Below are 14,907 nucleotides of genomic sequence, written 5' to 3' on the forward strand. Positions count from 1 at the left end.
TTGCTTTTTCTATGAGGTATTTAAAGTACAGTTAGAAACTAAAGTAGTCAGCACTAGGACAGGCTGATGCTGAAAACTTGAACTTGTGGGCTGTAGGATTGAAAGTTATTTTAATATACTGTATATTCTTAAATTGAATTTTGTGAATCTGTACTCACCATGAAACCATTGAATTGTATTGACATTCTCAGTGATCTCCTGGCTATAATCTTGCTCAATTAAAATCTCCTAGAATGAGTTTGTGCTTGGTGTATAAATTTAAAATCCTACTGATGTTTTTTTTTGTTTTATACAGGGTGATATTTAATGAAAGCCTGATCTGTATCACAGGCCCTTATAAGGAAAAAAGAGGTCCATCTGCTAAAGGTGGTGTCAAAAATCATACTGTTTTTGTTCAATACGGGAAAACCGCAAAGAAAGTGGTTAAGAATTACCAATTTTCATATGTCCCCAATCCAGTAATCCATACAATTGATCCACAAAAAAGTATCTACAGGTAATAATCTACATTGATTACTTCAAAATGACTTGGTTTCCACACACAACCTTTCCTGGTAAAACCCATTTCCTGACAAAAACCAGGGGGCTTGATTTGTTCAGGATATAATGCACTGGGATTCAAATATTCACTCCTATTTGGTACTGAACAACCATCACACAATCCATTCCTACTCACAGATAGTGTGAACCTGGCAATTTGCATGTTTAACTTTTTATGATTCTGTTAAATATTTGAAAGAAAAATATAAAAGGGGTGTAAAGGTGAGAGTATGGGACTATGTGGATAACTCCTGCAGAGCTGACACAAGCATAGTGGGTCAAATGGCGATCCCCTGAGCTCTAAAATTACATGATTCTATACCCGAGGAGCGAACAAATAAGGTTGGTTAATGCACATATCAAAGCGCAATTGGGTACAGATGTTGCACTCACGTAGTTGCAGTACAGTTAAAATTCAATTTTTATGTCTGCTAAATGGCTTCAGATGCATATAAAATGAAGGCGGTAGTCTAACCTCGAGTCTGGCCAGTGATCTCAATCAAAGTCAAAAGGGTGAGACACTGTATCTAGAAGGCATTTCAGTAATTTGTTTGTGCAGCATAGCTGAACCTGGTGCAAAGATATAGATTGTCTGTTCACTTCACCTCTTCCAATGTTTTAATGATGAAAAAGGCCAGATGTTCCTGCCCCTGTCCTTAAGTTAAAGTTTGTCCAGCTGAGCACATGAATCAAAGCACATGTCTACAGAACTACTTTCCATCGGATCTTGGCGCAAACCAAAGAATTTGCAGTCAAATTCCACATATGCTGGATCGAAAGCATTTAACTGTAGCCAACAATGTGAGTCAGTGAACATAATTTGTCTTGCTGTCCTCCAGTGAGCATGCAGCCTACAGAATTCACACTATATGAGTTTTAGATTTATTAGTCAATACCTGATAGATGGGAATGTTTGAACCATTTTCCCTTCTTTCGAGTGGGGGAAGGAATGAACTGCCATACCAACCTTGAGTGTCCTTTCCTAGTTAACTTTGAATGACACAATTTTTTATGGTGAAACTTAAATCAGCACAACTTTGCCAAACAGTAGACCTATTAAAAAGTGATTGAGTTATATAGATGTATCTAATTTATTTCAGGTCCTAAAATATTTATCAGCTGTTAGCTGATCATCCCTCATGTTGTTCACAACCAAAATAAACTTGTCTTTCTCTTCCTGTAATTATCTCTCTGCTTACCTTGCGTTCTCTCAGCTTATCCTTAGTCTTAGTTTCCTCACATACCATGCTTGCTTTACTCCCCTCCATACTCTCTGCTGTCTCTCACACACATTTTCTCTTTTTTTGACATCACACAACAGCTGGTCGTATTAAATAATTTGCTTTCTTGATGTAGCGGGGGAAGAAATATCACAGTGACTGGACAGGGATTTGATGCTGTACAGAAACGAATTATGAGAGTGAAAGTAATGGAGAACGGACAGCTAAGTGAATTACTTGTAGAAAAGGTACAGTTTGTTTTCTTACCAACAATGAAATTCAGCCATTTTCAAGAAGTTAAAGTCATTGTAATTAAAGTTAATAGCTGAACATATATGGAGTGTGTTCATGCTAAAGTGAAATTATTTGAGTTGTGAGCATCTATAATTTTGCTTCTTAGAGTTTCGTAGTACGGAACTTGAGTCTTGCTGAAAAAAGTTTTTGTCGAAGTTTTACGTCTTGCACTCATCAGAACAATTTGCAAGAAAATACCAATGTGAGGGGAAACAACACATTTATACTGTATGAGAAGAGACTGCTGATTATTTGACAAGTGGACTCTGGTAGAGGAGTTGCCATGGAGTCTGCACCAGTTGATGGTGACTGACCATTAACTGCCAAACATTGTTTGAAATTTAAACCAGGCAGCTTGATTCTGCTCAAGACATTGCCCTGGGAAATGAACCAGTGAATGGCTGTCACTTATTTTGTTAACCTGTGAGAGGCTGTACGCCTGTTTCAGCTAAACAAAGTAAGTGACAGCCACTCACTGGTTCATTCCCCAGGGCAATTCCTTGACCAGAGTCAAGCTGTCTGGTTTAAATTTCAAACAATACGTGGCAATTAACTGTCTGTCACCATCAACTGGTGCATTCTCTATGGCAACTCCTCTACCAATCAGAGTCCACTTGCCAACCAATCAGCACTCTCTTCTCATACAGTATAAATGTATTGTTTCCCTGATATTGATATTTTCTTGCAAATTGTCCTGATGAGTGCAAGATGAAAAGCTTAGACAAAAAAATCTTATTTTCAACACTGCTCTTAGTGTTTGTTGAGTCCAGTGTTGTTTAGTATTTTAAATTTCAGAGGTTTATAATGTATACAAATTGACAGTTAGAGCTATAAGTCCCATTTCCTTTCCAGAATGTGTGGTTTGTATCTTGCCCTACTTCCAGTCTGTGGATGGCAGCCTAGCAACCAATTACATCACTATATCTGCTGTACAAAGTGCAACCAAAGCTGCCAGTTAAAGAAAATGATTGGTCATTATTGACATTGTGCAGTTGTGGAAGTGGTTGAAAATTCTGGGTGACAAGACCATATAATAGTTAATAATTCATGACTAAGGCCTAGAGCAGTGAGTTAAATCAAGGTGCCTACCAAAGCTTTGCAACTGGCTCCCACTTGCTTCCTGCAATTTGTGTCTTGATTGAGTCAGAAGTTTGTGCTTTCAAGTCCAAACATTACTGCATATGAACTATTCAACTGCTATTTATTATTTGAATGTGCAGTCCAAATGTATATTTTCAATCTAAGCAAATTTAATAATTTGAATACACTACCATCACAGATATTGACATTGCAGTTATTGTTTGGAAGGAAAACATTCTTTTTGTAAGTAAAATCTTTATCTTCTCTTGCAGAATGAAACTGAAGCATTAAAATGTTCCAATAATTCGATGCTCATTTTCCCATCACCTCCTGCAAACCAGAAGAACGTTTATATCTTTGTCATATTGGATAATTTTTCTGAAAATAAAACCTTTGACTATGTAGAGGATCCAGTCTTTGAGAATTTTACAAATTCCGTATTCGTACTCAAACAACCACCAATCTTTGCTAAGGTAATTATTACATGGTGGTTGTGAGTTTTGAAAGATTTTATTTTGCTACCTCTGTTTTGCCTTGTTTTGTATTGTGCTACCCATTTCATTCATGCTCCCAGTATATATTGAGTTAGATTTTCTGATTTGGCTTCACCAAATTACTGGACGTTAAGTGGACATAATCAATCACAGAAATGGTTGGAAGTTGTTACACCAAATCTACATCTATTTAGCTCATCCAATTTTCTAGCCTGGTTTTGCAGTTGCACCAGAGGCTTCCATCAGTTTGCCAAAAGAATCTAACCATCTTGCCTTGACATTCAGCAATATTGCCCACTGCTGAATCCCACACCATCAACATCCTTGAAGTAACCACTGACCAGAAACTGAACTGGACCAGACACGTTAATACTGTGGCTAAGAGAGTAGATCAGACGCTGGGAATTCTGTGGTGAGTAACTCAACACCTGACTCCTCAAAACCAGTCCACCATCAACAAGGTACAAGCCAGGAATGTGATGGGATACTCTCCACTTGCCTGGATGAATGCAACTCCAACAACACACCAAGTTCTACACCATCCAGGATAAAGCAGCTTCCTTGATTTGACATCCTATCCACCACCTTAAACATTCACCTTCTGCGCAAGAGTACAATGGCAGCAGTGTGTGCCATCTACAAGGCTCCTTCGACAGCACCTTCCAAACACTCAATTGCTACCACCTAGACGGACAAGGGCAGCTGATGCATGTATCCAATCAAAGTCCCGCATCTTCCTGACTCGGATCTATATCACTTCCTTCATCGTCACAGGGTCAAAATCCTGGAATTCCCTATGTAACAGCATTGCAGGTGTACCTACCCCACAAGAATTGCAACAGTTCAAGAAAGCAGCTCACCACTGCTTTTTCGAGGGCAATTAGGGATGGGCATTAAATGCTGGCCTTACCAGTGGCCCCCACATCACATGAGCAAATAATTTTTTTAAAAGTTAAATTAGACCTGGTTATCCCTCTTTAAATGTCCATGCAATTTCCTTGTATTCTAATCACACTTGGAATGGGTGTTTTGGGCTGCTTGAGTGTCCTGTTAGTAAGAATTGCAACAACATGTTCAGCAAATCTGTGCCACTCTACCAATACCAGATAATGGCACCACCCTGTCTATGCCATGCAGACCTGGCTACATAGACTTTGTAGCTCAACACAGACAGCCAGATCCACAACTATGGTATCCACTGCGGTCACCTCCAACTAACATTCTCCGTGATGCTGGCAATTCTAATGGCAACAAACAGCTGCATCCTCAAATCCTTTCCTCTGCCTTAGAGATTTGATGCAATAGGAGGCTGCTCTGCAGTGGCCACTCTTTTCCCTGGTACATCATTTTTCACCATTGCCACCTTGCCAGCCATCAAGTAAATGTTTGGAGGGTTGTATCACTCCATTACTGGCTGGAATTGCTTTTATCCTCTGCGTTAATTGGATTCGGAAATTTTTGTAAGTACTAGGCCATTTCAGAGGGCATTAGCTTCAGCCACATTGCTGTGGGTTTGGAGTTACATGTAGGCCAGACCAGGAAAGGAGAGCAGATTTCCTTCCCAAAAGGACATTAGTCCTTGGATTTTTAGAACAATCGATGATAGTTTCACGACCACCATTACTGAGACTGGCTTTCAATTCCAGATTTTATTAATTGAATTTTTAAATCCCATCATGGTACCATGGGTGGGATTTGAACCCATGCCCCCATTAGCCTCAATCTCTGCATTCCAGTGACATTACCACTACACTGCCCTCTTCCTTTAACACTGAAAAGACCTTTCCAAAGCTTTAAATATACATCCTAAGCAGTCCTTGTAATTGCTGCCATTATCATTATTTTTATTCACCTATCTTTTGAATGCTCCCATCCCCCTTCAGAAGGACTGACAACATGCCATGTCCCACCCCCTTTGCTGACCTTTCCATTCAACGTCAAATTTCAGCTCATAACTTGCTCATGATATGTAATTGGAATATGACTCTGCAAAATCAGACAGGATCTGCAAACTCAAATGAGATTGCTAATAATACAATGCCCATCTGAATGTTCATTCTGAAAATTTATCTGATTGTGTCTACCATCTTTGTTTACTTATAATCACCCTTACATCCTAATTTAGTTTATCTTTTAATTTTATATAGAGATTGCACTCTACATCAAAATGTGTGTACAATGTGACTGAAAACAATAAGAGAAAGTGAGGGTTTTTTAAAAAAACAGGGGTGCAGGTTTTCCACCTTGATGCAAGTCAGTTCCTCTTTGCAGTGCAGTACTGAAACAATACTGTTACCAAACTTGCTGCCTGTCTTATAGGACATTGAATCAAGTCTGCCTATTTAGGTGTGCATGTAAAATTTCCATAGTGCTTTTCAATGAAGCTCTTCTGGCCAACATTCATCCCTCGATCAATAACAGCACAATCCAGTTATTGGTCACTTTATCGCAGCTATTTATGGGATCTTGCTATATGCAAGTTAGTTGCCATGTCTGCCTACAGGACAAGAGTGACTGCACTTCAATAGCAATTAATTGAAAATGAAGCACTACAGAATGCTATATAAATGCAAGTTCATTGCCTTTTCTATCATGTTTTGCACTGTAGCATTGGGTCTTTGATTTGAAAACCACATACTCCTCTATTGTGAGCAGTTTAGTTCTCTCTTTTCCAATGCACAGATGTTAAATACATGGAATCTAGAATAATGTGAAGCAATACATAACCATCTGCTTTTTGTAGATTTTCTGTGCTACTTGGTTTTTTCTATTTAAAAGTACAATTTGGAAACAACGGCCTGATATTTGCAGCAGGGGTTCTTGGGACACCAAAAGCAGTCAAGGAAGTCGGTAAGACTGAGGATACTGAGGTCCCGCCAAACATGACAGCAGGACCTCGTTATCGTTTTTTTTGGTTCTGCTTCCACTCTGGAACCTACCAGGTTTACAGCCTGGTTGATGGCCAGGAGGAATAATCAGTGGCAGGAAACCACAATTGGGTACCCTTGGGAATGGTCCCTGGCAACCAGGAGGGGATGTCAGCAATCACAGCAGAGTGGGGACGGAGGTAATGAATGACGGGGCAGACCGAAAAGCATTTTGAGGGCGTCAGGGAGCAATCCTGCACCTTTTAGTTCAGTAGGAGCGCTGGGAAAGGCATTAACTTCATGGGTCTGGCAACTCCAACCTCTCTTGCGCTGTTGGCTTTCATAACGCCTGGGAAAGCTGAGCAGCAGCAATTAATTTTAAAACGAGTTCCCAATGGCACTGAAATAATCCTGGTTCACCACAGTGTCTGATATCTGTCATGGTTCAAAGGGCAGTGGCTGAGTGCACAGTGCTTTGGAGATGCATTCTCTGCTATAACATCTTTAACCCTATCATTACCCATTTCCAAATTTGGAATTTTGGTGACAGTTACAAAGAATTGAGTGTTTCCTAATTTGTTTCAATACTTCAGTTTATGGCCTGTTGGATCATTTTCCTTTCTGCTGTTCTTGATTGTAATCTTCCATTGTTTAATATTTTAGGGCAAACGTCTAAATGAGGCAATGACAGCAGAAGAAGTGAAAGCTTACATTGGAACAGAAGAATGTAAAGTTACAACGCTTTCTGTGAAGGACTTTGTATGTACTCCCCCAGATAAACAGCCAGCACCCAAGAGGGTAAAGAGGGATGCAAATGATGATCTTCCAGAATTTGTTGTACGTACCTTCAGTTCATCCTTGTATCATGATCAAGCTTAATAAGTTATGGGCCTGAAAACCCATGATCCTGCTCCTATAGTGGAACCAGTAACCCAAGGACCTGGCCTGGTGGGTTGCTCGGGTGAGACAATTTGCTAACCTTGGCAAACATCTGCAACAGTATCAACATAGCCTGGACACTGCAGCTAATTGATGGAGATTAGTGTAGTGCAATGCTGGCCGGCTATGACAGTGCAAAGCCTGAAAGTCTCACTGAAAACAGCAATACAAACTTTAAATGTATGCCTTTTTATTAGAAGGCCAATTTCACAGGGATAAGTGTTCCATTTTTGAATGCCCCTTACATGTGTAACCTGTGCTAAAATTGTATGAACTGAGAGTAGAGCACTTGACGCATCGAGCCTACTTCTTGTACATACTATGTACAATCAAGAAGACTTTAAAATGGTCATCCATCCTCACAGGGCTATTTCCATAAAAGCACAGAAGGTTAAGACGAGAAATAATAGAAGTATTTAAAGTTATGAAGAATTTTGATGAGTGACTGGAGAAACGTTAACTAACCGAACAGGGAAAATAGTGTCAAGGGTCAACAATTCAACATGGGGGTATTAAGAGAATGGGGAGAGGGGTTAAGGGAATTCCCTTATGCAAAGAGTTACTGGAGCATAGAACTCAGCATAGTTGAGGTAGAAGCCATTGTATTGTTGAAGTGAAAAGTGAATAAATATTTGAAACAGAGGAAAGAAGCCTGCAGAGACACGATGAGTCGAATCGCCACCTTCTGTGTTCAATGATTCCAAAAGGTAAGAGAAGAAAGCAAGTCTCTGGGACTGTTTTTGGATTACCTGAGTGAAGAGCCAGTACAGATCATGCATAGATTGACATCGTTTCATGCTGTAAATTTCTATTATTTTATCTGCTTTATTGAACTCCAGCTTGCAGCCCTCCACAGGCAACAACCCCCCCTCCCCCGCCCTTTTTTTCTTCCCTATCCCCTTTTCTATAGATCAGAATCTCTTGGCTGGAAACTTAAACCTGACCAAAAATTATTGTTTTGGGCTTTATTTTGCACTTGTAAAGTGGCAATGGAAACAAATTAATTGCCATTTATGCCCTTCAGAGTAATATTAGCTAAAATGTTTTCCCTATCCTGTTGCCACCTCTGTTAAATGCAATTAAACACTAATACGTTCTGGAAACTGCTGTTTTCTTACCAGGTGAAAATGGGGTACCGTGAATACTACTTGGGGAAAGTAAAATATGACACTCCTGCACAGCTGCCCCTCGGAATTATTTTGCCACTTGTATTGATTCCAATGGCGTTGATTATCGGCGTGTCTATTTACTGCTACAGGTTTGTTGAATATGTTCAATTAAAATACAATAACAAAAGACTAGTTTGGTTTTTATCTACGGTTGGGTATAATAGGTTGACATATCATTCCTAGGACATGCAGCATCTTGAGAGAAGTAGCATGAAATGGAGCATGGCCTCTTTGTTAGTTATTGGTGTGCACCAGATCAACTTGGTTACAAACCAAAGTTGCCTGTAATCTCTAGTATTGGTTTACATTATGCAGTGATTTTTTGACTGAGTAATTAAGTGAGCAGAGCCAGGAAAATTGTTGTAAAAGTTGCCGCTAATTTCATTAATTAGCATGTACGTGAAACATAACTGCTGCAGAATGGAACAAGTGAAAATCCCACTAGCTGCTGTCTAAGTTATGGTTTATTTCCACTGTTGAAAATCCACTGCTGAAATGTAATTCTATGGGTATGGTCACATGATAATGTATGTCTTCAGTTTATCTGTTACTGTCTCTAATGTCATATCAGCCATCTCATCCTTAGCTCACCTGTTTTTGTTTTTATTTGTACCTTCACATTCTTCCCTTGGAGAATGAAGTGAAGTTGTGGAAGGATTCGCAGGCTGATTCAGTCTGACAGGCTGCAACATGAACGTTCCTTCCATGGCCACAACTATCTTTATACTAGCCAATAGGTTGGTTAATTCTTTACACCAGGAGGAATTTGTGGAGTCCTACAATCCGTACAGTAAGTGGGAACACCCACACCCACCATACCCAAGTTGGATGCCAACTCAGAATTTATATCCAAAGGTCAGGGGCTGGATTTTCAAAGTGATGCCAGGATCACGACACCCGGATAAATTCTGGGTCCCGACTCCACACCCCGGCTCTGTTGCCCATGCAACACCATCTTTAAGTGCTGATGCCCTAATGGAGCAGGAGGTCACTTCGGCCAAATTAGTAGCGCCAAGTGACTCCAGGAGACTGGAGTTGCCTGCCTGGGACCGGTGGCAAGGATAGATGGCAGCTATGATAGACAGACTTGCTGAAATAGAAGGCAGCTTCTCAGAGGGCCAACAGCGTTAAGCCAGGGAAAAGTGGCTATGCAGCCATTGACCCAATGCAAGATATCCCATGAACCAACGCTTTTCCTAGGTTCAAAGCAAACTTTCAGATGCTCTCGCATTGAACCCGCCTAACGTGTACCAGGCTGTTCAGGTTTGTCAAATTGACCTTTGAAAATCCTGCCCCCTCAGGCTTGTTAGCAAGCTCCTAAAGGAGCGTCATTAATTGGAGGTGAACGGATTCCTCATTCCCTGCTGCCCCTCCCCCACCAGCACCTTGCCACACATTGTTGAATTACTTACAGACTAGTGATTAAGTGCTGTTCATTTAATATCAAATTGTAGTGTTTGCTGTATTCCACATCCATTCTGCATGGGGATTCCCCTCCTCCTTTACCCGTGTTTGACCTGAAGGTAGTGTAAAATAAGTCGAAACAAGATTCAGAACTTTTTGTTCATAGAACAACATTTCTTTGTCATCAAAGTAAATAATATCAAGTTCAATCTTTACAATGAATCTGACTTTACAAAGGTGAAAAACCAGAGTTTTGGAAAAGCACTGTTATTTTTGTTTCAGACGCAAGAGCCAGCAAGCAGAACGAGAGTATAAGAAGATTCAGCTGCAACTGGAGAGTCTCGAGGAAAGTGTGAGAGACCGATGCAAGAAAGAGTTCACTGGTAAAAATGCTCCTCCTCCTGCTGATTATTACTGGGGGTTCTCCCTGGTGTCTGGGCTGATGTTTATCCCCCAGTCAACATCACAAAAACAGATTATTTAGTCACTATCGCATTGCTGATTGTGGGAATTTGCTGTACGCAAATTGGCTGCTGCGTTTCCTTACATTATAATTATGACTACACTTCAAGAGTACTTAACTGGCTGTAAAATGCTTTGGATGCCCAGTGGTCATGAAAGGTGCTTATATAAATGCAAATTTTTTTTCAAAATGCCGTATCATATAAGTAGGTCAGGGGTGTAGAGCCAAACTTTGGGGCGCAGGAGCTCTAAGAAAATGTGGTCATATCATTTCTAAATCTACTAATTATGTTGTTTTCCTATGTATTAATCATCTGAGCCCCCAAACATTGGTTAAAACTATGTTTTTAAAGTGAAAAATATTAGTGCAACAGGCATTTTATTTTGAACCATGTGGTATTTTGAATTACTAGTCTTTAGCATAGCTAGAATTTCATTGTGTGACAGTTTAATTATTTAATTCAAGACTATTAAAAGCAGAAAACGTTACCATCCCCCAGTCAGAAGTAAGTATGTAGAGGGCCACTGCTTTCCTTGATTTATATTAATGACCTAGACCTGGGTGTACAAGATACAATTTCAAAATTTGAATATGATGCTTGACTTGGAAGTATTGTGAACTGAGGAGGAGGATAATGATAGACTTCAAGAGGGGTATCGACAGGCTGGTGAAGTGGGAAGACATGTGGCAGATGAAGTTCAATGTAGAGAAGTGTGAAGTGATGCATTATGGTCAGAAGAACGAGGAGAGGTGACATAAAATAAAGGGTACAGTTCCAAAGAAAATGCAGGGGCAGAGGGACCTGGGTGTATATGTGCATAAATTATTGAAGGTGGCAGGACAGTTTGAGAAAGCAATTAATAAGTTATAGTGGATCCTGGGTTTTATAAAGAGGGGCACAGAGTACAAAAGTTATGAACTTTCATAAAACTTTCAATGGGAAGAATGCAAAGGGTTTAGAAAGGGTGCAGAAAAAATTTACGAGAATGGTTCCAAGGATGAAAGATTTCAATTATGTGGATAGATTTGTGAAGCTGAGGCTGTTCTCCTTGGAGAAGAGAAGGTTGAGAGGAGATTTGTTAGACGTGCTCAAAATCATGAGGGGTCTAGATAGTGTAACTGGGGTGAAACTGTTTCCGTCAGCAGAAGGTCAAGAATCCTAAGGTGATTAACGAAAGAACCAGAGGCGACATGAGGGAAAACTTCTTTATGCAGCAAGTGGTTTGGATTTGGAATGCATTGCCTAACATGTGGATTGTGGTTTTCAAAAGGGAACTGGATAATTGTCTGAAGAGAGAAGATTTTACAGGGCTACAGGGAAAAGGTCGAGGATTGGGACTAGCTGTGTTGCTGTTGCAGAGAACTGACACAAAGACAATGTACTGAATGGCCTCCTTCTGTGCTGTAACCACTCAATAATTCTAGTATAGATACATTCAAGGAATTTGATAAAAACATGAGAAAGAAAGAAGCTGAAGGCTACCATGAGTGTGATCAAGAAGGGTGGGAGGAAGCTTGTGTGGAACGTAAACACCAACATAGATGAGTTGGGCCAAATGGCCTGTTTCGGTGATGTAAGTTCCATGTAAAGCTGCCAGCAGGAAATACAAGCAATATACTGTGTTTCACATCCTGAGGCCATCACAGAATCTCAGTGCAGAAGAGGCCCTTCAGCCCATCGAGTCTGCACCGACACGTGAGAAACACCTGACCTACCTACCTAATCCCATTTACCAGCACTTGGCCCATAGCCTTGAATGTTATGATGTGCCAAGTGCTTACCCAGGTACTTTTTAAAGGATGTGAGGCAACCCGCCTCCACCACCCTCCAGGCAGTGCATTCCAGACCGTCACCACCCTTTGGTTAAAAAAAAGTTTTTCCTCACGTCCCCCCCTAAACCTCCTGCCCCTCACCTTGAACTTATATCCCCTTGTGACTGACCCTTCAGCTAAGGGGAACAGCTGCTCCCTATCCACCCTGTCCATGCCCCTCATAATCTTGTACACCTTGATCAGGTCGCCCCTCAGTCGTCTCTGCTCCAACGAAAACAACCCAAGTCTATCCAACCTCTCTTCATAACTTAAATGTTTCATCCCAGGCAACATCCTGGTGAATCTCCTCTGCACCCCCTCCAGTGCAATCACATCCTTCCTATAATGTGGCAACTAGAACTGCACACAGTACTCCAGCTGTGGCCTCACCAAGGTTCTATACAACTCCAACATGATCTCCCTACTTTTGTAATCTATGCCTCGATTGATAAAGGCAAGTGTCGCATATGCCTTTTTCACCACCCCACTAACATGCCCCTCTGCCTTCAGAGATCTATGGACACACACGCCAAGGTCCCTTTGTTCCTCAGAACTTCCTAGTGTCATGCCGTTCATTGAATACTTCCCTGTCAAATTACTCCTTCCAAAGTGTATCACCTCACACTTTTCAGGATTAAATTCCATCTGCCACTTATCTGCCCATTTGACCATCCCGCCTATATCTTCCTGTAGCCCAAGGCACCCAACCTCACTGTTAACCACCCGGCCAATCTTTGTGTCATCTGCAAACTGACTAATCCTACCCCCTACATAGTCATCTATGTCATTTATATAAATGACAAATAATAGGGGACCCAGCACAGAACCCTGTGGTATGCCACTAGACACTGGCTTCCAGTCACTAAAGCATCCCTCTGTCATCACCCACTGTCTCCTACAACTAAGCCAATTTTGAACTCACCTTATCAAATTACCCTGTATCCCATGTGCATTTGCCTCCTTTATAAGTCTCCCATGTGGAACCTTGTCAAAGGCTTTGCTGAAATCCATATAACTACATCAACTGCACTACCCTCATCTACACACCTGGTCACCTCCTCAAAAAATTCAATCAAATTTGTTAGGCATGACCTCCCTCTGACAAAGCCATGCTGACTATCCCTGATCAAACCTTGCCTCTCCAAGTGGAGATAGATTCTCTCCTTCAGAATTTTCTCCATTAGTTTCCCTACCACCAACGTGAGACTTTCTGGCTTATCTCTACAACCCTTCTTAAATAGCAGAACCACATTAGCTGTTCTCCAGTCTTCTGGCACCTTCCCCGTGGCCAGAGAGGAATTAAAAATTTGGGTCAGAGCCCCTGTGATCTCCTCCCTTGCCTCCCTCAGCAGCCTGGGACACAAATCACCCGGACCTGGAGATTTGCCCACTTTTAAGCCTCTCAACACCTCCAATACCTTGTCACTCCCTATAATTATATGCTCAAGAACCTCGCAGTCTCTCTCCCCGAGTTCGATACCTTCATCCTCATTCTCTTGGGTGAAGATGGATGTGAAGTATTCGTTCAACACGCTACCGATGTCCTCTGTCTCCACCCATAGATTGCCCCCTTGGTCCCTAATGGGCCCTACTCTTTCCCTGGCTATCCTCTTCCCATTGATATACTTTTAGAATATCTTGGGATTGTCCCTACTTTTACCAGCCAGAGCTTTCTCATATCCCCTCTTTGCTCTCCTAATTATTTTCTTAAGCTCCAACTTGTACTTTCTATATTCCACTAATGCTTCTGCTGATTTGCTTCCCTTGTACCTGCTAAAAGCCTCTCTTTTCCTTCTCATCGTATCTTGAATATCTCTGGTCATCCATGGTTCTCTGGGCTTGTTACTCCTTCCTATCATCCTAGAGGGAACATGTTGAGCCTGTACCCTCCCCATTTCCTTTGTGAATGCCCCCCACTCCTCCTCCGTAGACTTCCCCATAAGTAACTGTTCCCAGTCTACCTTGGCCAGATCCTGCCTCATTTTACTAAAATCCGCTCTCCCCCAATCTGAAACATTTCTTTGCAACTTGTCTATTTCTTTGTCCATAACAAGCTTAAATTGTACCATGTTGTGGTTGCTAACACTAAAATGCTCCCCACCACCACCTCAGACACCTGTCTGGCTTCATTCCCCAGAATTAGGTCCAGCACTGCGCCGTCCCTTGTTGGACCCTCTACATATTGACCTAAAAAGTTCTCCTGTACACATTTCAAGAAATCCGCTCCATCCAAGCCCTTAACACTATGTCTGTCCCAATTAATGTTGGGAAAGTTGAAATCACCTAATTATAATTACCCTATTATTGTTTTTACATACCTCCACAAATTGTGCACATATCTGCTCCTCAATTTCCTGCTGACTATCTGGGGGTCTATAATAAACACCTAACAATGTGGCTGCCCCTTTTTTATTCCTAAGCTCTACCCACAAAGCTTCATTCGATGCCCCCTCCAAGATATTATCTCTCCTTACTGCAGTAACTGATTCCTTAACTAATAATGCAACCCCTCCTCCTCTTTTACCCCCTCCCCTGTCTTGCCTGAAGATTCTATATCCTGGAATGTAGAGCTGCCAATCCTGCCTCTCCTGCAACCACGTCTCAGTGATGGCTGCTATATCACAA

The 14,907-nt window shown here is 41.3% G+C and overlaps 1 protein-coding gene across 3 annotated transcripts in view; it reads left to right on the plus strand.

Moving 5' to 3' along the window:
• The window catches only part of LOC144687296 (plexin-B2-like), a 234,654-nt gene that overhangs the window by 192,271 nt on the left and 27,476 nt on the right, over positions 1-14,907 (plus strand). For all 3 annotated transcript variants that reach the window (XM_078553182.1, XM_078553183.1, XM_078553185.1), the window contains 6 exons: positions 296-496; positions 1,897-2,008; positions 3,407-3,607; positions 7,159-7,332; positions 8,556-8,692; positions 10,290-10,390. In XM_078553182.1, the coding sequence (XP_078409308.1) occupies positions 296-496; positions 1,897-2,008; positions 3,407-3,607; positions 7,159-7,332; positions 8,556-8,692; positions 10,290-10,390 (926 nt within the window). The remainder of the gene's footprint in view (positions 1-295; positions 497-1,896; positions 2,009-3,406; positions 3,608-7,158; positions 7,333-8,555; positions 8,693-10,289; positions 10,391-14,907) is intronic.

This window comes from Cetorhinus maximus, chromosome 12, assembly GCF_964194155.1.
Source record: "Cetorhinus maximus chromosome 12, sCetMax3.hap1.1, whole genome shotgun sequence".
Lineage (NCBI taxonomy): Eukaryota > Metazoa > Chordata > Chondrichthyes > Lamniformes > Cetorhinidae > Cetorhinus > Cetorhinus maximus.